Source organism: Stomoxys calcitrans, chromosome 5 (assembly GCF_963082655.1).
Source record: "Stomoxys calcitrans chromosome 5, idStoCalc2.1, whole genome shotgun sequence".
Taxonomy (NCBI): Eukaryota; Metazoa; Arthropoda; class Insecta; order Diptera; family Muscidae; genus Stomoxys; species Stomoxys calcitrans.
The window spans coordinates 79251296-79276553 of NC_081556.1; the positions used below are offsets into that span (position 1 = coordinate 79251296).

Genomic DNA, 25258 nt, shown 5'->3' on the forward strand with positions numbered 1-25258 from the left:
TGCGGCACGCGTATTCCCCACTTTCGTTGCGATCGCCGAATTCCTTGCCCACTTTCGTTGCGATCGCCGAATCCTTTATTGGGCTTTTTTCGTGGAAATAGGAAGTGCAAATAATAATAAATGAAAAAAGCTATTAGGCAAGACTGACAACGCCCCAATGAAATGAGGGACTTGCTATTCCAAGCAACGGTCAAAAATGTTATAGATATTTGAGATACACAAAAAACAAGTGCAACGCAAAGACGAATCTGAAAAAAAGGATACTACGAGTTATAAACTGTGTTTTTAGAATTTGAGAAAAAATATGAATCTTAAACACTTCTTGAATCATGCACCCTCATACATACATGTGTGTACCACTGTTGGAAAAAAATAAAAAAAATACAACTTTACCCCATTTAACAAAACAAATAATGCAATTTCTGCTTGTAATGTAAAAGTTCATGCATACAGCAGTTGAGTTAAGTGCAGCACTTTAAAGTTTAACAAAAAACGTTAGAAAATCTCATGAATTATTGTTTTTTGTGGAAACATTGTACAAAGTTCTAACAAATATATTAGTAAAAATATTGGTAAGTATTCTTTCAAAATGTTTTTATTTTACATTGTTTTCTAAATTTAAAAACAATTGAAATGTATAAAATTGTAGGCAAACCTCCGTTTCATGTTTGTTCGCCATTAAACCAGTAGGGTTGCCAATATTTTATGCCTTCACCAAATAAATTGGGAATGAGTTGCTTTAAAGGCGATACACAAGAAGTCCTGTGAACTAAAAATAGACACAATTCAGTTTTTATAGAAAAGAAGATCAATTTTGTTTGTGAGAATTTTTTATTAAATTTTTTAATAATAAGATTTGTATCCATTGAATCGTATCACCTTTTATATGGGGTCTTATGTTTAAAGGTTGGTATTATGTTCGCTTATCGCGATTACTCCTTTAGATTATAGATTTGGAACTAAAAAATTTGCTGATTCTATGTAGTAGGAGATTCCCTCATTATTTACGAAAAAATTTTATAAATGTATTATGGTACCATTGACATTTTTGAAGTGTTTCAAAAAAGTTATCGCGAAAAAACACCAGTTTTGAACTGTGAAAAATTTACATACTACCAGCCTCAACATATAATATTTTATTGACGGAACTTTGTTATAAAATATTCTGCTGCTGTTGTTGTAAACACATTTTTATATGGTGGTCCCGGGATCGTGACTCTTTTTGTCAATCCGTGCTGCGTAGGAACTCTGAATTTAAGCAAGAGTCGTTAACACCCGGCCTCGCGGAGCCTATTCGATACCGCTGATTGCCGTCGACTAAAGTTGTAGCTACTCAGTATACGGAGCATTCCACTATCCGCAAAATGTGAACGCGTTCGGCAGCTCTCAGGTGAGCTTCTCATGATAACGATGAACATCACAATAGATCGGAACTCTAAGTTCCAGTCCTTGTGCTCATTGTTATCCCGTGCCGCTGTTTCTACTCTACGGTTAGATATGCACAATTTTTAAAATGATTTTAATGTTGAAAGCTATGTAAGCCTTCATAATAGATAAAGACCACTTGCGTTTGTCCCCAGCGATTGTGCCTCTCTAAAGGGAGCTTGCATGGTACAACTAAGAGGTGGCGTAATAGCACAACAACGAAAATCCACCCCCAACTAAAATACCTTGATTGGAAAATTCCGTAAATTGAAATGTCAAAGTGGTTTTAGAAATAAACTTTGTTTTATAACTTATCTTTTAAAAATTTGTTTTATATTTGTATTTGCATCATTATAACACTGTTTTGTTGCTTATGTGTGAAATATCGGATCAAATAGGACATCTTTTTAAGATTTTAGAAAAAAATCACAGATGTGTTATCAAGCCTTTGACATTTAGATTTACTGCAAAATCAAAACAAAAAAAAAAAATAAAAAAAATTGTGTACTCAGCTGTTCGCATGACCTCACCTTATTAGTGCATCCAAAGAGCTTGCCAAGGATCGTTACAACAACACGTAAGTAAATTGTTACAACATGCCGCACGACCGTTCTAGCACGAACAGCAACAACTTATTCCACGAACTTTTCACTAAGAGCAGCATATTAAATTTTTATAACAATAATTAGGAGCATATTTTTTTGGGGGTATTTGATTTTTATGTCGCCTTTTTGTATGTAGAGATAGCGATCTTCGTCAAGATCCATATATGAGCAAAGTTTGTTTCGGTCTATAGGACCGATCGCCGAGGGATTCTGATCATTGATCATTTAAAGGCGCGAAACTTTGACCTCCAATCTCTTTGGTTTTCTTTATTATCACGAGAAGCTTAGCTGGGAGATACCAGGCGCGCCCACAGGTGGCGGATAGTGGAATGCTCCATAAGCTGCAACTGCAGTCGCGGACAATCAGCAGAATCGAGTGAAGAGTCTCAGTGAGAGCCCGAATGGCACCGGCTCTTACTTAAATACTGAGTGCTTACGATGCTCGATATGACAAGGCGAGTAATTGGTGCCTTTAAATAACCAATGGCCATCATGTTCCCTCGCTTATATGAGCTTGACGAGGATCGCCGCTTCCACTTGCAAATGTGGCTACAACAATAACAACATCAATCATTGCTCTTTAAGAATTTAGGAGTGTGGCGGCTGTATCTGCCGGATCGTAATTGAGCCAGAACAACTATGGTTTGCCGGTGGAGGTCAATTTCTTCAGGTGAAACGGGAGGCGATCGTTCTCCCAGGACCACATTAACCCGGTAGCTATTAACCGCATCTTGTACCTAGTCTGCATGAATGTTGTCTAGAGCCGTTTGATATGTCGCTGGATCTAGAGGTTCTCTCTTATAGTGGTGAACCTCTCGCTGTAGATCATTTAGATCCACCTTAAGGTTTCTGGGCGTTGAATACCTATCCTCAAGATGATGATTTGGTTGATCCCTGCGTCTTTGCACGTGTAGGATCTATGTCTTCTGATGAAGGAGGTCCAGGTGAGAACCGGGGAGATTTCCCGTCGCAGTTCGAACAGCGGCATTCTGAAAAATCTAAGAGTTAGACCTTCATCCTATCGGAGATGCCACCAACGGTGGGGTCCAATGACATGATGGTATAACCGTCCACAGTTGATAAGATTTTAATGCCGTTATGATGGGGGGTGACATCTTTCACTCTGCGGGGCTTCGAATGCTTATCCATATATTCCACAAATGACTGGCGAAAACACAGATAATTCATGACCCAGCATTTCAGGCCTAACTGGAGGCCGAAGTCCTTTAATAGTTTGGTATGGCTACACGTCTTGAACGCTTTTGATAGGTCCAGTGCCACGAAGACCTTCCTATCACATGGCCTGGGCTGATCGAAGATGCGGCAAGTGGGTGCGGTAATGGCTTGCAAATCAATTGTTGTGCTATACAGTGTACGAAATCTATGCTGATGCTCGGCGAATGGAAATTCTCCTATGAGTCACGTGAGGAGTAGTATATCAATCATCTTGGATGATAGTCGGAACTTCTTCCACGGCAAATTGTGATGGCTGTCCATCGGCTCGGAGACCACGGATTAGATGGATGGCTCACGTAGCCTTCACACTCTCGCGATGCTCAATAAATTGACGGTGAAAAACTTGGCGGCATTTCTTCGGATCAGTCACAGTCACGTCGTTAAAAGTGGCTGAGGCGCTGTAATGCCTCCTTCCGGGGATAGAGAGTGCTTGCTGATTATTTGCGGGTGCGGACGCGGCGGGCTGCCTTCGATGATAACGATGAACACAACATAAGTCGAAGCCACAAGTTCCAATATGTGCGGTGCTCATAGTTTTCCCGCGTATAATATTTTCCTTTAAGATCAACGTTCTGTGCGAGAGGGCCCCTCCCTGGACCAGGGGGTCCCTATTTAAATTCCCATAATTTATTGAAACTATCACACATTTTAATTTGAGAAACATACATTTCCTCCAGTTTTGTAAATAAATTTTTTGAGATTTGGGCATTTTTAAAAATCCCGTTGGGATTTCTAAAACTGTATACAGGGTAACCCTTGCACAAAGAGAATAACAATTAAACTGTGGTACCAGTTTATTCTTCCGTTGTCAGTTTTTTTAAAATTGTAATTTTGTAAAAATATGTTTTTTTTTGTTTTTAATCAGTATGTACTTGGAAATCCGAAGGTCTTTTGCAATTTTTTGTCGTGCACATAACCTCAAATGCTACACATACTGGTTTATATGTGAGCACAATTTCACAGGCAGCCATCTTAATTTGCCAAGGTATATTTGCTTCGTCATACAACAACACAAACCGCTGTTTTGGTGTTGTACCCCTGCTTTAAAACATTGCCTTTTCGTAAAAATCAATATGGCCGCCAGTCTAGTTTTTTTCCAAATCCCTTGTACGTTCGAAAATATCTTGATCATATGTAGGTCTATTCTGATTTTTTCACCAAGTTTTTTTTTTATTAAGCATGTACCTAGTATGTATACAGCCAGTCAGCTATTTGTGCAGCAACTTTTTTACTTTTTTTCTACAATTCGTTGCCGACCTATTCTTTATACATACATGTATGAACGTTCCCCTCTTTGTATTTTTGTGTTTCTTTAACATTCCTCTCTTCGCTATAGCTGTTGTTGTCTCTCACATTTAAGATAACTTGAACAATGGCATCGACTTAAATGTCGCAACAGATATCGGTCTATATACGTAGTGGATTTATATAGATTGCGGTTATTCAAGATAAATATTTTTTTGCATTTTGTTTAAATCTTGTGTTTAATATGTTGGCATAAGTTTCTTACGCATTATGCGCTTTCGCTTTAAGCATTAGATGCATACATTTTAACCCATGTGTATAATATCGTGCACCGATATTTTTTGGTTTTATATAGTGTTGGCAAAAATTGAATTGTATGCTTCCCCCACCCTACCCATTTTTCATTTCAGCTAAATTAGTTGTATCTCTTTCTTTCACTTACCCTCACTTGCCAGTACGAGTGAGCAAGCATGTAACGTTTCACACAGAATAATGTTGTGTCGTCGTGTTGGTTATTTTTGTTCTGTCTTTATTTCTTCTACTTTATGCCAATGTTATATGGGCACCAATTTGCTTTAAATATTTTTATTTAAGGTGGATTTGAATTTATGCTTATTTAAATTAATTTCCAATTGTATTTTCTTCTAACCACTCTAATAGACTATAGTCCGGCCATTGACCTTTAAGCTCCAACTTAATACACTAATAAAAAAAAAGCTAAAAACTCATTATAGGTACTTTATTTCTAAAAAAAGTTTTTTATTTATTAATTTGTAAATAGAAATATATCTCCATATAGCCAAAAAGATTTTCCAATGCCTTTCACTTTTATTTATCTCTTTCCCTTCAACTTTTGTGTATACTTAAATATACAATAGTATGTATGTATGTATGTAAATGTGTTGCTCGTATGACAACGTCATTTCGAGCACTGCAACTTCTGTCTGTTAAGTGTTTGGAAGGTCAGCATATGAGCACGATTTTTAAAGCCGATTCTAGAAATGAAGTATTATGGAACAAGTACCTACCATAAATTAAAAATATGTTTTTTCTTCTAAATATAGTAACAAACCAGGGTTTCTGTTTAACAGTCGATAACATAACCTAATTTGTGCATCGCTTTGTTAGTTGGCACAAAACATGTAAAGCAACATCTATGTATATATGGCCTTACTTTTAATATCGTAATTTAAAATTTGTAGAAATACAGAAAATTTTAAAAGAAAACCCAAGCGAATATGAAAATAAGTAAAGAGGGCACTGCATGCAATAAAATAAATAAAGTTTTTATAAAGAGCAAGAGAGAAAAAGAGAGAGAGAGAGAGAGCGAGGGAATTTTCTCTCATATTCCGACAATAGTTTGAATAACAGGTCCAAAATAAGTGGGTATACATACCTTAAATAAAGTACACGAGACAGAAAAAATAAGAAAAGAACATAGGTAGGTATCTAGATTTACTTAAAAAAGGTCCAAAGATATGTTATCGTTTACTTTTACATTCTTTGCAATAGTACCTATAAGAATAATAATAAAACGTAATAAATTCAATTATGGAGCATTATTTGAAAGTATAAAAGTCTTAAAAGAAATTTAGTATTTCTTTTTTTTATAAATAATGTTTCTTCAAATACCAACCTATGAACAGAACTAAGCGTTTGGATACATTAGCTCCATTATGTTACACTAATAAACGTGAATACACTCGTAAGCCATACGTATTATTTGCCATTATCAGTATTTTTTCATACATATATCAGAAGGGCAGAAGATTTTAACATATGGCAGAGTGGGAAGACTTTTAAATTTGAGCGGTCCCTTAGTTAAACTGGTAACGTTCATAGCTTAGGGAAGTTGTAAACATCTAGGTATTGATTATTTTTCTTCGCCATTGACTGCGCTATACTCTAAGCACATACTGTATAAGAAGAGACTATTAAATACAAGTGCGGTCGTCTCGTCTATGGCTCAGGTCAAAGCAAACGCAAAGAAGATATCTTTTGTTTCTTTTTTGTAGTTACTCTGGAAGGGGCCACATTATGAGATTATACTTAAGATTAATAACAATATGTTTGGCATTTTCTTCAAAATTTTAAGTTTAACAATTTTTAAAGCAATGTGCTTTCTCTAAACACAAACTACCTTCTAGTGCAATGATATAAACCTCCATATATTTAGTTTTAGTCAAGTATATCCTGAACTATAGTCACCAGTATATAGCAGAATTGTGCAATTTTGTATCTCGTTTCTTTTGTTTTTAAAAATATGTACATGAACCTTTGATTTAAGTCAACAAGAGCGTTGTACCATCTTCCTCGATTTAGTCTCTACAATGCTATACTGTGTGTGTGTGTCAGAGTGTGCATAACTGTCAGAGCATTTGATTACCCTCTCATTGAATTCTTGTTTAAAAAGAGTATAGGCATACATTTTTTAAAATAATATTTTTATTTAAAATATAAACAAAATATAAATATCTAACATTATTTATTTATAGATTTATTTTGCGGGAATTTTACTGTAATTATGTATTTTTATTAATTATACCTATAGACCGAAGCGAGAAAACTAACATTTTTATATAAATTAAAGTATTATTCATATAACCTAAATATTGTCTCTCGTAGGGCGAGGAATGGGCGACAGGTATTATTTTAAGAAATCCCTTTAAGTTACTACTTTAAGAAATCGAATAAGGTACTACCTACCCAATATGTATTGTGTAGCGTTTTTAGGTATGTATACCGGTTTGATGAAGTTTGTTTTCTTCTTATGGTCTGCTTTGAATTGGCATCAGTATACAACAGCTTCTGTCTAGCTAGCAATAGTGGGTTAAATAAGTCAATTGCATTAATGTCAAAGTATTTGCCATTTATGAAAAATACTTTTTATATAAAATATTTCTTATAATAATTTGCTATAACTATGCTCTCATCGTCTACTCTCTTCGTTTTTGGTTGCATAAGGCGGTGTGGGTTTGTGTGTTTGTTGGTATTTTTTTATTTTTGTACAAAGGAAAAGATGAGTTGTTCAATTATATGAAAATTATGTTTAAATTTGTTGTAATGTTTAAATGATGAAATATTAATAAAAAAAATACATATTGAGCATGTTACCATAAAATATAATTATCGTCAAATAACAGAAATGTTACCTATGATGTTGCATATTCAATTATGCATTACAGAGCAGAGGTTTATTTGTTTTATAGAACAAAATTTGTAATATGGCCAGATATGAAAAACTATATTAACCAGAAATGTCCATTAAGTTATTGATGTGGTACAATATACAACTCTGAGGGGCCATTATACCTCAATAGATATTACGTGTCATAGCACTATGTAATGAAACAGAAACAACAAAAGAGCGAACAATACAAAGCCGACAGACAAAACGCTCTCTTGCTCTCTCTCTCTCTTTAGTGTATAACAAGTTTTTATGACCTCAAATTAGGGAAAATCATATTTTTTTGTATTTATAACTGCAAACAAAAAATCTTGTTTGTTTTATTTTCTTAATTTTAATATATTAAAGATTTATTCACAGATCTTTACAAAGAAAGGGACTAGTATGGCATATGTTAGTTCAGTTAGGTACGTATGTACATGTTTTGCGAAAGCTTTGACTTATAGAATTGTCAAATGTTACTTTCATTTAAGGTTTTCTTTAGTTTGTGTAAAAATACATAAAATTATAAGCATTCCTGGACTACAAGTACCTCATGGCAAACAGCTTAGAGCTACATCCAAATTTTACAGTCGCACACACTTGCACACATACACTTATGTTCACATAGCACACCGGTCTTTCTTGGGTTGGATTGTAGACTATTTTGTATCTGTGAGTAAATATCATGCTTTGCTTGTGGCGTTATGGCATTTAGTTTGCTCTTTTTTTCCAAATTATATTTTTAAGAAGAAAGTGGGGAGCAATCTATTCATTTAGGGTAACATGGGCACGTTTGGGTTCCTAAGGTTATTACATAATATCATTCATTTAGAAATGCAAAAGTACCCATAATCTTATTGAGATTCGGTATTTATTTTTCGTGTCCTTTGCATATTTCCATTTTTGTCATTTCATTCCAGGCTTTTGCTGGGTGCTTTCAGCTGTCTCCCAAGCCACTTTGTGTATGTATACCATGAAAATACGCCCATAGCTTTTGTGTTGATAAATGTTCCACATCTGGTTTTTTTCTCTATATGCATGTGGGTACCTTGTTATCTAGTCATCGAAAGATGTATTAGAAAATGTTCCAAGAAAACTAACAGAAAGTCAAAATATTATTTATATAATTTTTTTGACGAATTTCATTTTTTAAATTGGTACCTGCTAAGCTATCCTCGCTGTTTCTTTTTTAACATACAAATATTACATTTTTGAGCTTAGAAACATTACCCTATTTCAAATTTAAACTCTAAAATATGTACTTCTTAACATTGTTCTTAATATTTACTAAGTATGTGTTGTGTGCCCTACCTTATTGGTGCTGTGGCATCCTGTTAGTGCTGGTGTTGCTCTGTGTGTGTTTTGCAACAGTAACCAAGTAGGGGACATGTTTAGCTTTTTTTTTGATGGTTTTCTGAAAAAAGGGTTATTATAAACTAAATTTAAGATCATGCAGTAGACTCGAACCAAAAAAAGTCGTAGTTAGGGCTTACCCTTAGAGCTACCTTCCTCTTCTTCCCTGAAAAGTCAAGAGGTGGTTCTTTTTTGTTGTTGGGAGTAGTGCTAGGTCCAGAAAGGGCATTTTATTCCCCTTGTTTTACTACTAAGTCATAGCCCCAACTTTCAGAATTCACGAGAGTACAGCCTAGCTATAAACCGAATGCTCGTTCAACACACGAATGTCAAAAATCATGCCAGCAATGGGTCTCACTTGTTTGTTTATTATAGCTCGCCGTTCAGTTCTCTGTTTCACGTGTGCCCGTGCGGTTGCTTTTTTCATGCACACTTGAATTAATTTTTGCGTTAGTCATTCTTCTTTGGCAAAACTCAAAGTAATCTGCATTAAAGCCAACAATTTTGCAAAAAAATATTCTTGCGAATCCAAAATTATGTAAGTTTTCCAAAAAAAAAAATTACAAATTTATATCTTGAATGTTTTGTCTCATTTTTTTGTATTACGCTCCCTACATTATTCTTATCTTCTCTTTCGCTCTCAACATTTCATATCACGTCTCCTCTATACTCTTCATACCCGCATACAATCGGTTGTTTATGATACGTACTAACGTTAGCATTTGTGTGTGTGTGTGATTGTCTTTTGAAATATGTAAGTGGAAATATTTCACACTTTAGTTAGATGTCGCCATTTTGTTTTGAAATCAAAAAAGTCAAGTCCACATCTCTTAAATTTTTATGATAGGTACCTATTTGTTCTGCTTTTATTTGAATTAATGCATATTTGTTTTATTGCTGAGCTGGTGGACTTTGTACCACTCATTTGAATTAATAAAAATACATAGTACTCAAGTAAACTTTTAAATCGGGTCTATTACGGACAGCATGAAGTATCAGAACAAGCTTGGGGTTACATAGGGTAAAAAATATGCCGTCGCCCAGAACTAGTTTGCCATATTCGAAAAACGCACAAATGACCGCTTTAAGCATTTTTTACTTATATTTACGTTTCTGTATTTGCATGCACATAATATATGTATGTATGTTTGCATCTATGGTAGTAGTGTCGTGCAACATGTAAGTAACCGAATATTTTCATTATGATATGGGGAAAGAGAGAGAGAGAGGAAGAGGTAAAAAATTGTTAATGGTTTTGCAAAACCAATAGCGTAAATGCATGGATGCAATCAGGATGCATTTATAAGGCGAGGTCATGCGTACAGCTGAGTATTTTTTTTATTTTTGTTTTGATTTTGTAGTAAATCTAATGCCTGATACTATGTTCGTCTTTCACCGCTGAAAACCCATGTTTTTCACGATTACTTTTTTGAAACAAGACCAACTAACAATTCTATTAAATTTTTTCCATAACTTATAAGGGAATGTTCTACTGAATGAATTCAGCAAGAAGATTATTATATTATCTAAAAAAGTAATCGGTGAAAAATATCGCGAAAGGCGAATTTATTAGCAGCCTTAAATGTTAGTAATGTCCTCAGTAAGAGTAGCATGGCTGACGAATCAAAGTGTTTAGAGAGGTCCAGAGCCACGAGGACCGTTCTATCTCATGGCCTAATCTGATTTAGACCGCGGTTATTATGTATAGTGATGGCGTCGTAGTGCTATGCTATCTATGGAATCTGTGCTGGTGTTCAGCAAATGGGATTACTTCAACTATGTTCAGGAGGATAAGTCCGTCAAGCGTCGTGGTTACTGGTGGGAGAAGGGAGATCGGTCTGTACGACTGACTCACCTTTACTCGTTAGCCGACAACACAATAGTAAAGTTAATCGATTATTATTTGGTATTCTCGTGTGTGCGTTCACTAGCCTGATTAACAGCTGATATAATTTTTTTCCTGTTGTACAGTGTAACCCGAAAGGAAAAAGTTTGTTCACTGCTATGAAGATGTTTCAGAGGGTTGGACATATACAGCGGTCAAAAAAAGTATTCATCATTAGCAAAATTGATAATAAATTCATTTATTTTGGGTAATTAAAGAAAATTTAAAGTAAACAAATAATGCAGTTTTATGCAATAGTTTATTTTTCGTAATATGTTTTAAAATAAATTCAAAAAATAAATTTAATTAGCGCAAAAAATGCAATTTTATATAATAACACCAAAAACAGAACAAAAAAAGTATTCATCATTGATGTGCTATCATCAAAGTCAAATTCAAATATTATTTGGGAATCCCCCTTTTCTGTTTTATTTAGTAAAGGAGGCTTTGCCCTTGACATCAAATATTTAATTTCATTGAAAATATAGTTTTTGTCAAAATGGGTCGTAAGCAAAACGAGGTTTCTGATGAGGTAAAAGTTTTGATAATAAAACACCACAGGAATGGTTTAACTCAAAAAACTATCAGTGAAATATTAAATAGACCACGATCTACTATACAATCCATCATCAGAAAGTGGACAGAAACGAAAACTGTTGACAATAAACCAAGATCTGGTCGACCAAAAGCACTTTCAGTTGAAGATGTGCGTTGGCTAGTGCGGCAAGTTCAGAAAACTCCGAAGACAAATGCGACCATTCTTCGTAAAAACACTATGGAATATTTAGGGAAGGAAGTTACTACACAAACAATTCGAAATACACTCAAAAGGCATAGTTACAGAGGAAGAACTGCACGTAAGAAGCCCTTTATAAATAAAATAAACCGAGTGAAAAGGCTAAACTTCGCAAAAATGTATGTAAAACAGCCCGAATCATTTTGGAAAACAGTAATTTTTGCAGACGAGAGCAAGTTTAATCTTTTTGGGTGCGATGGAAAGGTCATAGTGTACAGAAAACCAAATACAGAGCTTGAAGAACGAAACACAGTTGCTACTGTAAAACATGGTGGAGGTGGTTTAATGGTTTGAAGGTGTATGGCGGCTTCAGGAGCGGGAAATCTTGAAATTATTAATGGAGTAATGGATCATAAGTATTACATTGACATTTTAAAGAGGAATTTAAAAGATAGTGCTGTAAAACTTGGGCTTGGTAATAACTTTCAATATTATCAAGATAATGACCCCAAACATTCTGCTTTAAATACCAAGATGTGGATGCTGTATAACTGCCCCAAAGTCATTAAAACTCCTCCTCAAAGTCCCGACTTGAACCCAATTGAACATCTTTGGGAACATCTCGAACGCAAATTGAGAACGCGCAATTTTTCGAGCAAGAGTCAAATGCAACAGGTGATAATGGAGGAATGGACTAATATAGACCAAAATATAACCGCTAAATTAGTCCAATCGATGTCAAACCGTTTAAAAGAAGTTATAAGACGCGGTGGTCGAATAACAAAGTATTAATTTTTTTAAATTATGTTATTTATTTTTTTGTTTTTTTGCAATGATGAATACTTTTTTTGTTTAATTTTTTGTGTTTAGCTGTAAAAGGGCCTTTTTGTTCCAATAAATACTATTTTTTTCTTTAAAAACAATGAAATTGTGTACATATATATCACACAAGCACTACTGCATCATTAGTTTAATATGTTTTTATTCCAATTGTCTTTTGTAGACTTATTAAAAAAAAAACATTGAATGATGAATACTTTTTTTGACCGCTGTATAACCTTGTTTTATTGTAAAACACGTCTTTTTTATTTTTATAGATAGACGCCCAATTCAGATGAACGAAGAGTACTAAATAACCGCTCCAAGTAAAATAAGATCAAAATGATGGAAGTAAAACAAAATACGGCGGTCGATTTGAATGACCTCTTGGCTCCGGTTAAAAACACAGAAGCAACTGATGAGGTTGATGACGTTATTATGACAGACTTAACAGAGAGAGCAGCACACGAATTAAATTGTGATATGATAAAGACAAGTGGTGAGTATATCTGATATTAGTTTAAACTTTTTCAATAGGTGTACTGATTTTGTTTTTTTACTCTTAGAAAAGTCCAACAATGGCTTGGTCACAAATGGCGAGGAAACTATTTCCTCCTTAATTGATTTGGATTCAACTAATGTTGCACTTGCCACTCCTGTCCCTGCTGAGCTTGAGGATGCTTTATTGGCCGAAGAGGATGTCTTGCCAAAGTTGACTGATGCTAAAGTGAACAGTGCCACATCGTCGTCTGCCGCAGTAGATGACATTTTGGCAGATAAAGTGGAGACATCAAATTCCACAACCAGTTCAAATAATGTGCGCGATCCTGGGGACGACTTAGATACGCTTCTATCAAAAATCAATGATATTGTGGATGATTGTATGGACAGTGAAATGGCTCCTGTAGATAACATTCCGAAGACAGAGGACGAAAATACGGATTTAGCTCCAGATTCAACTAATGCAAACCAAGAGCCTGTAGATGAGAGCGTAATTACGTTAGACGATACAGTAGCAGAGGATAGCTGCATAGAAAATGATGACATATCGAACCAGGATGAAAAAGGCACAGTTAGTGAAGCAGCGGAATCTCTTGCAGATGATAATAACGATGTCATAAGGGATGTGGAAATTAATTCAAGCGAGCAAACAGATGTGGAAAGTCATCGGCTGGATAAGATGTCTGAAAATGATTTGGATGATGGAAATGTTATTGATCAGCCTACGGCAATAGAAGCAAACAGTGACAATGAGGCTAGAGAGTCAAAAACGGAAAAAAGTGTAGATGAAGAATCTACTCTTGCGAAAGTATCCAGTGATAATATTTCTAAAGAGAATATTCCAAAAGAGTTTGATTCTGAAGATAATTCTTGTTTAGATGATATATCTAAAGAGCCGACTCCTAAAGATATTCCCCTAGAGGAAGGCTCCATGGAGGAATCCGCAAAAGAACAATGTACAATGGACTCGAACGCTGCTGGAGCAAATTCTGAGAATATGAATTTGGATGAATCAGAAGCTGTAGTTGAAGATGAAAGAGAAAACATCGATGATGAAAAGAGTCAGGAACAAGATATCGATGAAATAAAAGAGGATGATGCGGAAATTGACCAATTAAATGAGGATGAACTGCTGAAAGATGATGATAAAATGGATGATATTGACTTACATGTGGATGATAAAATCAATGATGATCAGCTGTTGGAAGACGTTGCAACTACCAATGCGAAATCTGATATTGAAAAAGGGAGCAAAGTACCAGGTTTAAAAGAGGGTATTAGATTGGAAGAGGTTGCCCAAGAAAATATATTAAAAGACGACGTTGGGGAGCTTGAAGGAAAAGTTCCGCAGTCGAAAGACGATAAACCAGAAATTGAAGTCTCTGAGCTAAATATAAATGAAGGAGAGAAAGAAACTAAAGACCAAGATGAGGTAACAGAAGAGGATAATCAGAAACAAGACAAGGAAGAAACAACCACTCCTATAATTGAATCCAGTAATTCTGCATCTATTCCTCAGTTTGAGACTGAAGAGAAAGTCGAGGTGCAAAAACAGGAGAAAAAGATTGAAAATGAGGATTCCGATGATGACATCGTGTTCTATGTGGACAAGCCACCGGAAGCTGAAAAGGAAAAACCCTCAGAGACATCTGAAACAAATGAAAAGCAAGCAGTTGAGGTGGAAAATAGGAAAACAAAATCTGCTGATGATGATGATATTGTTATTCTCGATGACGACGATGAAGTACAAACGGACAAAAAACCAACATCTGACACGAGCCAAAAGGAGGTGACATTATCCCCAGCAAAAACTTCCAATGACAACCAAACTGACAAGGAAGTTGAATCCGAAGCAGAGAAAAAGGATGCGGAAAATGATCGGAAACATTCCACCATAGACATGGATAATTCGGATAATGCTCGAGATGATTTTGTGGTTAGTGACAAACCGTCCACGGCCGTCGACAAAAAGGTTGAAGAGACCGAAGACAATAACAGTAACTGCAGCAGTAGTAGTAATCTCTTGCTGGAAGCTAAGCAAACCGAGAATATCAACGATGAGCCTACCCAAGAAGACAACGATAATGACAATGATGAGGATGATGATGACGGGGATGTAGAATTAATTGAAACTGAATCCAAAGAAGCCGAACTAGCTTCAGAAAAGGGTGATGAATCCTCAGATATTATCCAGCCTGCCAAGCGTCCTAGGTTGAGTGAAGATAGCGAAATGTCTTCAAAAACCGATGAGGCAAGCAAGAGCAGAAGAACGTCGGAAAGCTTGGAAAAGAAAACAGATGTCACCGATTCAACAACAGCTGATAGCACGACACCCAACTCCCTGAAGCGTACACACGATGTAATTGAATTGGAGCTCGATGATGAGAAATCAAATGACTCAAGCATTGAGAGTGCCAACAAAAAGGCCAGGACGGAAGAAGGAAGTGCAACAAAAGAGGACTCGGAAAATAAAAAACCAAAGGAGGAGATGGATTCAAAAATTGAAGCGAAAAAAGATATTGTCAAAATTGTCCCTTCCGATATACCAATACCGTTGTATCCACCACCAAAGTTGAAGAATCTAAGCTCCCACGAGTCCATTGGGTTGGGCTTCTTGAAAAAGTTCCGCAAATCCTTCGATAAAATGACCAAACAAGATTTGGAAGAACTCGTGCTACAAAAAGTCGTTGAAGCCATCATCCACCGAAGTGAATTTGCAGAAATGCGCGAATTAATTGAGAAACAAGAGAAAATAATAACAACACATCGAACAAGAATATCCGAATTGTCAAAGCAGTTCCGTGACCTTGAAATGGTTCACAATCGTGTGGTAAAGGACATTGAGCAGCGCAATTCTCAGTTCATAATGCCAGTCAAAATCACTCGGGCTGTGGGTCTTCAAGTCTACATACCCAACAAGAAAACAGTAATGGAATCTCCAGTTAGCGCTAGTAGTGGTCCACCTGCCAGTATGCCCACTGTTTCTCCTCAACGACCCACAACTTCATCACAAAATAATTTGACATCACCCCAGAGACAATATCATTCGTCAACCCAAGCCACAGAAGTACGTAATACTCAATCCAATACTGTTAACACATCGGCAATAAATTCTGCTTCATTACAACGGCGTGGTTGCGCCCAGAAAGTAACACCAATTCGACCAGTACCCAGCACCAATTCGTCAACAGCAAGTGCAACTTCCAGCAGTTCTGCTGCCAGTACTCAAGTATATCGCAATAGTCCCAATCAAAATCAGCAAATATCATCACAACCCAGAATTTTAAATAAAAATGCTTCAAATGCACCCATGGGTGCAACATCAGTTAGCGCCAATGCTTCCACCATGCAGAGGCAAAGATATATGCAATCCACTCCAGACTCGGCACAGCGTCTGCAGCATACGCAACAAAACAACGTTCGACCTGTCAACAACACTATGTCCAAGTAAGTGTTACACTCTTTTTTTTTAACTCTAACAACGTTTAAATGATGATAGAGTTCGGCCGGGCCGAACCTTATATACCCTCCACCATGGATCGCATTTGTCGAGTTCTTTGCGCAGTATCTCTTTTTAGGCTAACAAAGAATAATGAATATGGACGGAGGAGGAGCTATATCAAGTTATAGCCCGATTCGGGGCTCAAGAAGCAAAATCGGGAGATCGGTTAATTTGGGAGTTTTGTCAAGCTATAGATCGATTCAGACCATATTACACACGTATGTTGAAGGTCATGGAAGAAACCGTTGTACAAAATTTGTGCCAAATCGGATGAGAATTGCGTTCTCTAGAGGCTCAAGAAGTCAAGACACAAGATCGGTTTATATAGCGGCTATGTCAGGTTATGGACCGATTTGAACCATGTGCAAAATTTCAGTCAAATCGGATAAGAATTCCGCCTTCTAAAAGCTCAAGAAGTCAAGACCCAAGGTCGGTTTATATGGCAGCACTATTGTTAGAAATGATATCAAAACACTATGTGCATAATTTCAGTCAAATCGGACAAGAATTGCGCCCTCTAAAGGCTCAAGACCGTTTTATATGGCAGCTATTTCAAAACATGGACCGATTTGGCCATTTACAATCCCAACCGACCTACACCAATAAGTATTTGTACAAATTTTAAAGCCGCTAGCTCTACTCCTTCATAAGTTAGCGTGCTTTCGTCTGACAGTCGGACGGAAGGACGGACAGATGGACGGACATGGCCAATTCTACTTAAAATGTCACGACGATCAAGAATATATATTCTTTATGAGGTCTTAGACGCATATTTCGAGGTGTTACAATCAGAATGACCCCCATCCTATGGTGGAGGGTATAAAAACGTGCTAAGTTCGGCCGGGCCGAATCTTGGGAACCCACCACCATGGATTCTGCTGCAAACTTATGCAAATGAACTTAGTTGAAGGACGTATTTATACTTTAAATATGTTCTAAATTTCTGCCAAATCGGGCAAAAATTTAAACTTATAGGCGCAGAAGAACACTTAGCGGGAGATTGGTTTCTATGGTTGTGGTAGCTACATTTTCATGTGGAGGTGGCAATCCTCTTCAAGCTCCTGTAGGTGAGCAAACTCTTTCCGGTCCAAAGGACCGATTGCCGCGGAAACAAGTTGGCCATTAGTTATTTAAAGGCGCCAATAACTCGGAGGCCACCGTAGCGCAGAGGTTACCATGTCCGCCTATGACGCTGAACGCCTGGGTTCGAATCCTGGCTAGACCACCAGAAAAAATATGTTCAACGGTGGTTTTCCCCTCCTAATGCTGGCAACATTTGTGAGGTACTATGCCATGTAAAACTTCTCTCCAAAGAGGTGTCGCACTGCGGTACGCCGTTCGGACTCGTTTATAAAAAGGAGGACCCTTATCATTGAGCTTAAACTTGAATCGGACTGCACTTATTGATATGTGAGAAGTTTGCCCCTGTTCCTTAGTGGAATGTTCATGGGCAAAATTTGCAATAACTCGTCTTGTCATATCGAGCATCATAGGCACTTATGCCGGTGCCGCCCCACCTCTCACTGAGACTCTCCGCTCGATACCGCTGATTATCCGCGACTGCCGCTGCAGCTTCTTCGTATGGAGCATGCCACTATCCGCAATTTGTGGACGTGCCCGGTAGCTCGCAGCTAACTTTCTGACAGCAATGAACACCACACAGATTGGACCTCAATGTTCCAGCCTTTGTGGTCTTCACAGCTATCTCGTGCCGGAGGTTTCTATGGTTGTTGTTTCAGGTTAAGGTCCGATTTTGCCTCTAATTGAAACAGTAGTAACCGAACATTACGGCTAAATATTGCGGGTTCGAGGGGCTCAAGATAGGGGGATCGGTTTATAAGGGAGTTATATCAGCCAAATCGAATCACAATTGCGGCTTATAGGGCTCAAGAAAATCCTGGGATCGTTTTATATGACAGCTATATCTATTGATGGACCTATCTGAGCGGTATTTGGTGTGGGTATTAGTGGTGGGTATAAAAAGTCTTCAAAATAAAATCTTAGAGACCGAATTTTTATGCAAAATAATAGAATACAATAAAAGTACCTGTAAAGTACAGAGCATGATTTTAAATTTATGCTATGGGTTTAGCATGATCCCTGCCGTGTAAGAGTACTAGGGGCCATGAATCTGAAGAGATACAATCGTTCGAAACTCTTTGGCAATAATGCCCTTTTCTGGCGAATAAATACTGAGAATTTTGGATGAACACATTTTTCTTCTGCTTGGAGTTTCTTAACCACTTAATCCACTTCTCATTTCTTATTTTCGTAAAAGCGGAAAAAATTAACTTTTCTACATTGCTTTTGAGCTATTGTAAAAAACTGCGGCATAATACACTTGCTTGAATTCTGGATACAATCTCACCCAGTTCGTAGAGAAGCGGTACATATTTTCTTTTGCCGGTCATTGTTTTGATATCCGGGAAATCAGCAAATATATCCCAAGCACAAGATTTCTCTGAAACTGCCGTCTCTCTCAAATAGTCATAAAGTTTTATTTGGTAAGGGTTTTTCTTATAACCATCATCGTCATTCCGTTTGTAACATACACATGCTCAGCTATGTCCTTCGGTCAATGAAGCCATTCTCTTGACGTCTCTAGACGGTGAATGCCACAAGACGATGATTTTGGATGGCTGGTGCTTAGAAAGCAAGTTATATTGTTTGTAACTACGCACGGGTAGGATTTTTCTATCCTGCTGGAAGTGGTCCGCACATGAACTGACGAGACAGCCCGTCGTCGCAAGCTCGTAGAGCAGTATTCTGCCAGGTATGAATCTTATTCCGCGGCCTGTTGTTCAACTGGCGAATTCACACCGGCTGCGTAACGTACATCTGATCGACCAATTGCTTTATAAGTAGCGAACCTGGTTCGTGTGGCAGCACTTCAAGTCATCCCAGTAAGTGACTTGACCATTTCTTTCTTTGCCACAAATTGCAGTAGCATTTGAGGAGGACATGTAAAGTTTTTTTTTATAGACACATTTTTATATGCGGTGGTAGCGAGGATCGCTTTTTAGGTGAGCAAGCTTGTTTGGGTCCATAGGACAGATTGCGCGGGAACGTAATGGCCATTGGTTATTTATTCATATCGAATATCATAGGCACTCGGTACTTAAACAAGCCCGCCACGGGATAGCCTATGATGCTGAGTGCCTATGATCGATACGACAAGGCGGGTTATTGGTGCCTTTAAATAATCAATGACCATCCTGTTCCTGTGGCGATCGGTCCTTTGTACCGGAACGAGCTTGCTCACCTACAGGTGCTTAACGAGGAACGCCACCTCCATGTGAAAATGTGGTTACAACAACAACAACATTTAGCCAAAAGCCGGTGCCACCCGTCCTCTTACTGAGATTCTTTACTCAATACCGCAGCTTGCCCGGGACTGCAGTTTTATCTTCCCCATATTCGTAATTTTAGACTATCCATAACCTGTGGACGCGCACGGTAGCTCTCAGTTGAGCTTCTCGTGATGGCGATAAAAACCACCGGATGGAGACCTTCATCGGCAGGTGTTGCCGCTTCAGTGTACAACATACTGTTACAGCAACAACATTTTGTCGCCATTACTTTGGGTGACCACCATAAATAACCTATTACGGATGCTGACTGAGGGGGGATTTGAACCCGTCTATGCAGACAATGTTATAATACTTCTTAGACGTAAGGATCCGAACCAGCTATGCAGAAGGGCCGAAAAGGTCTTGCAAATGGCTGGACTAGACCCAGGGTTCTCAATGTTAACCCAGAGAAGACTAAAATATGCCTGTTCATGAGGATGACGAAGGTGAAACCAATTTGATGCACCAGATATCGAAATCGTTTCGTTGAGAAACGATTTCCTATCCAAGATCACTTTGGAGTGATCTTGGATAGGAAACTTAATTGGAAGTGTCACATTCAGAAGCGTACTGAGAAGGCTCACAGATATTGGGCACTATGTCGAGCTCACAGATGTTGGACACTATGTCGACGGGCTGTAGGCTCGAAATGGGACTTGAATCTGAGGATAGTCAGTGCAACATAATGACCATACAACATGTGCTGAGAACATGTTGCCTTGGCATAGGCGGAACGATGAGGACCATTCACATTAGGTCACTGGAGACTATTATAGATATCCGACCTATTTAAACACAGACTAAGTGTGAGGCAGCCACTGCGGCTATGAGTCAATGGGAGAATGGGTTGAGGATGGGAGCAGCTCATATAATTGTTGTATAATCGAGGCCACGATATGAAACCTGGAAGGAAGGGAAGAGGTTTCCGATCGGATAACTGAGACGACATTTGAGGTCGAGTTCGAGGCAATGCCGCCAGCGGCACAGTCTTGAACTGGCGCAACCCTGGTATTGCCATCTGAAAGATCATGTTACACGGGTGGATTAAAGCTAGAGGACGGAGTGGGCCTGAGGGTCTACATTGAGATCCCAGGGACTGAGATCTGTTTTTGGCTGCCTAAACATAATATGGTCCTGCAGGCGGAGGTCCGGGTGATCACGGAGTGCGTGAGGTGGTGTGGTGCTAACGCGAGCACGTTGAGTGTGGACATCTTTACGGACAGTAAAATAGCCATAAGGGCAATCACAACCGGTAAGGTCACGAACAGTCCTGTAGTGTAAGAAGAAGATTGACGCCTTCTCCGAGGATGGCACAGTCCGCATCGTTTGGGTGACGGGGAATAACGGAGTAAGGTGAAGGCCAGAGGACTGTCGTTAATAAACTTGGTTAACCCGAAACCTTTCGGGTCGACGATGTCCGAGTTAAGGGCGTGGGCGAAGAACGCCCATAGCCCGGATAGAATCTGGAAGAGGCTATTACTGAAAGGAAGTAAGAAGGAGGTCAGTATAGCTTTTGGTATCATAATGGGACACATAGAACTAAGTCTTACTTATGTAAAATTGGTGCGGCCAGTGATAGGATGTCTAATGCATGTGGGGAAGATGATGAGACGTTGGAGCATTTCCTATGTCATTTTTTTTTGCGACTAGAAGACACCGGTACATAGGTGGGGACATAATACCAGACATGAAACAAATTAGGGGCGTGGCATGGAGAAGAATTAAGGGTTTTGCAAGTAGCACGAAATTTCTAACTTAGATTTCCTTTTTCGAGGTTCCTTTTTTAGTATTTAGAGTGCACCACTGGCTTAGGAGTATGTCCGTAGTGGCATGGGGCGAATAAATATCCGCACCCTCTTTTCAACTTACCTAATGTCAATTCTTTTTATAAATTATTATCGACTTAGTGATTTGCGTTCTTAAATTTCAAAAAAAGTTCCCCTGTGGTCCGGCACTGAGAACAGGTGAACAGTTTAATCTGTTCAGCCGTTATGTAATCGTCGGGTTATTTTCTACCTTTAAGGCAGACCTCCAAGCCCACATTGGAATAAACAATTGGCCGTCTGTGTTCTCCCCTGCTCCCATCATTGTATGGGGAAGCAAGTGCAAATTTGCCCATGAACATTTCATAAAGGAACAGCGGGGATACTTCTCATATCAACGAGTGCTGTCCAATACAATTTTAGGCTCAATGATACGGGATTTCGTTTTTATCGTACTTTGGTAGAGAAGTTGACAGTTGGCGGCCAACGTGGTGCAAAGGTTAGTATATATGCCCATGACGCCGAACGCCTGGATTCAAATCCCGGCGTGAACATCAAAAAAACTTTCAGCGCTGATTTTCTCATTGCAACATTTGTGAGGTATGTTAAATCTTCTCCACCTAGTGGTGTCGCTATGTGGCATGCCGTTCGGACTTGTCATAAAAAGGAGCTTAAACTTTAATCGGACTGCACTCATTGATATTAGAAAAGTATCCCCCCTTCCTTAATGTAATGTTCATGGGAAATTTAGTTTAGCGAAGTTGATACGGCTTGCTACCTTAGGAAAATACCTCAAGTGTCGCCAGCACTAGAAGGGGATTAACCACCGTAGAACGTTTTTTCTGAGGTATTCTCCGTGACTTGAACCCAGGTGTTCAGCGTCGAAGGCGGACATGTTGACTTCTGAGCTACATTGGATAAACACTGAATTTTTGGTGAGAGGTGAGTGTGGTCCCAAGATCGCAATCGGGGTCACCTGTTAATCTGGCCAGCCAGACCTTAGTCACAGAGTTCCTGGATCTGTATAATCAACAGAAACAAGCAGACGAAAGATAGAACACAACACACTGCTACAACAACCACAACTGAATTTTCTATAAACAGTTCTGTAGCCGCCTCTTCAACGACTCTTCTTTGCTCCTATCGTGCTGCGTTGGGTACATAAATCCAATTCAAGTGAGAATCGGCCTAATCACCTTGACGGTGTTGGTTTTTGCTGATTTTACGCACTGACAAGGACACGACATGACTAATTCATTTGACACCATACTCCATGTTCAGAAATGCAATAAAATCGCTTATGGACAAAAATCAATAAATAATTCTAAACAACACAGCTAATGTAAATGTTTGCTATTTTTCAGCCAACGAGTTGCACCACAACAAAAATTACCTACAGCACCCACTGCACCGCAACGACGTCCAGATGCCACAACCCCGACTGGTTCAGGAGGTAGTACAGCAGCTTTGGATAATTACATGAGTACACTAAGCCAACTGACTGGGGGTAATACTGCGGTTAGTATTACACCAGCCAAACCCAAAGAGAAGGCTGTTATTGATCTAACTGATGAAGATGAGACACCCTCTGCGCCGCAACAAACCAATAATGCGCCCGCGGTTCAAGCTCAACGCCGGAGTTTGCCGGTACAAAGCAGCAACATGAATTCTACTCAACAGCAGTATGGCAGAACTGCGCCACCATTGACTCGCATACCGCCCAATAGCCAAATGGCCAACACTAATAAAAGCCGTCAAATGGCAATGCAAGGTAAGCATTACTCTCTGTTATAGTATGGCATCAAGTACTACATGTTTGCATTGTAAAATCTTCCCCATATAGGCCAAAAGAACAGTCCGTACTCATCAACAATCAATACACCTCCCGGTACAAGTATTACCCGCATAAATGTTGGCGCCAACGCTCAAGGACCGCAGCGTGTAAAATACAGCCATCCGGCACCTTTGCCCGCCACACCACCCCAGGCTTTCAATCCATCGTGGAAGTTGCCACCTCCGCGTCCCACTATACGCATTAGCAACTTGGACAATGGCATTGTTATTTCGTGGACCATGGAGGAAGCCATGGACCGTCACGCCGAATGTGTCAGCTACCAGATTTACGCCTATCAAGAAACCTCAGGCCCGCCCTTGGTTGATTCGTGGCGTCATGTGGGTGACGTTAAGGCCATGCTTTTGCCTATGGCTGTAACGCTAACACAGTTTCAAGAGGGACAGCGTTACTTTTTCGCTGTAAGGGCAGTTGACTGTCATCAACGTTATGGGCCTTTCAGCTTGCCGAAGACATGGAGTTAAACTGCCTAGCCGTGCTGAACTGTCCCTCTTCCCCCTCCATGAGACACAGAGGAACAACACATTATTGAAGTTTCATCTTGTTTTGTGTAATTTTTTCTTGATACTGTAATTAGCTATTTATTTCCTCGTCTGCTTAAGTTGTATGTTAATAACTAAGGGTTTTGCGTTAAGTGAGGATGTACAGTTGTCCCGATTAGATCGCACACACACACACGCGCACTCATTCGGCAAGCAAGTTTTATATAAATGAGCGGGAGGAGCTCTGTAATTTATTTTCCACATTTCTTGATTCTATTTATTACAAACTTCCTAAAATCAAATCTAAAATACTAAACCATTTTTACCAAGACTACCACCCTTCCTTTGCACTTTTAGTATTCTTCCCATTAGTTCCCATTAAATTTTATTATATAAACCTTTCCGTAAAGGCCTGAATTCAGTGTGTAAAAGTTTTAGTTTTAACTATTATTTTTTAATTTTAGTTTAGTGTTTAAATAGAGAAATAAGTTTTTTTTAACCAACAATGCAAATGGTACGAAACATTGTACTGTTGAAAAGAGCAAGCTTCTGACATATAGACATATAGCTTCATTCGGCTATAATTTAAATGGTATATTATATAATTAATATAAATATTTGCACTAAAATATAAACATGAAATCAATCTACTATATATAGAGAGAGATAGCATTAAAATAAATTCCTAATACCTAATGGAGCACAGGCTATTTTTTAATTAATGCTCGCAGTTATGTCATTTCCCGTTATTGTTGTGTATAAAACACACCATTCTCCATAAGGAAATTAACCGAATGGAATGGGCATACAAATACTTCACTTCACTGGGCATAAAAATACTTCACATCGTAGCCGATTCGGCGGATTAAAGTGTACGAGTGTATTTTGGGCTGCACTTTTTCCCTAAAAACAAATAATTATTATTGATTTATTCCTTGTGGTAAAAACTTCTTTTGCATACGATATAAAAAATCTTATGCTAAAAATTTTGTTTGAAATTTTGACACTTCATTTGGTTGTAAATAAAAACAGCCATGATTTGTTTTAGTACAATACAGTGCAGTGCAAAAAGTAATTGCGGATTTTTCATATAGTCGGCGTTGACAAATTTTTTCACAGCTTGTGACTCTGTAATTGCATTCTTTCTTCTGTCAGTTATCAGCTGTTACTTTTAGCTTGCTTTAGAAAAAAAAGTGTAAAAAAGTATATTTGATTAAAGTTCATTCTAAGTTTTATTAAAAATGCATTTACTTTCTTTTAAAAAATCCGCAATTACTTTTTGGGCAACCCAATATGTATATAAAAATCAATTTTTGTTTGTATGTTTGTTGGTTT

The 25258-nt window shown here is 38.2% G+C and overlaps 1 protein-coding gene and 1 long non-coding RNA gene across 3 annotated transcripts; one reads left to right on the plus strand and one right to left on the minus strand.

Moving 5' to 3' along the window:
- LOC106089820 (myb-like protein X) lies at positions 1–24623 on the plus strand. 2 transcript variants are annotated; one of them, XM_013255812.2, is made up of 5 exons: positions 1–572; positions 12752–12972; positions 13040–16421; positions 22954–23360; positions 23433–24623. In XM_013255812.2, exons 2-5 carry the CDS (start codon positions 12816–12818, stop codon positions 23903–23905), a joined length of 4419 nt encoding a protein of 1472 aa, XP_013111266.2. In that variant the 5' UTR covers positions 1–572; positions 12752–12815; the 3' UTR covers positions 23906–24623. The 2 variants fall into 2 exon arrangements, with proteins under 2 accessions (XP_013111266.2, XP_013111265.2); XM_013255811.2 differs by lacking the exon at positions 1–572 and adding an exon at positions 9466–9571.
- On the minus strand, positions 7628–9375 carry LOC106089821 (uncharacterized). Its single transcript, XR_001221696.2, has 3 exons — positions 9174–9375; positions 8992–9116; positions 7628–8736 (listed from the first exon to the last, which is right to left on the minus strand). It is a non-coding gene; the product is annotated as an uncharacterized LOC106089821 (long non-coding RNA).
- Positions 24624–25258: the final 635 nt, after the last annotated feature.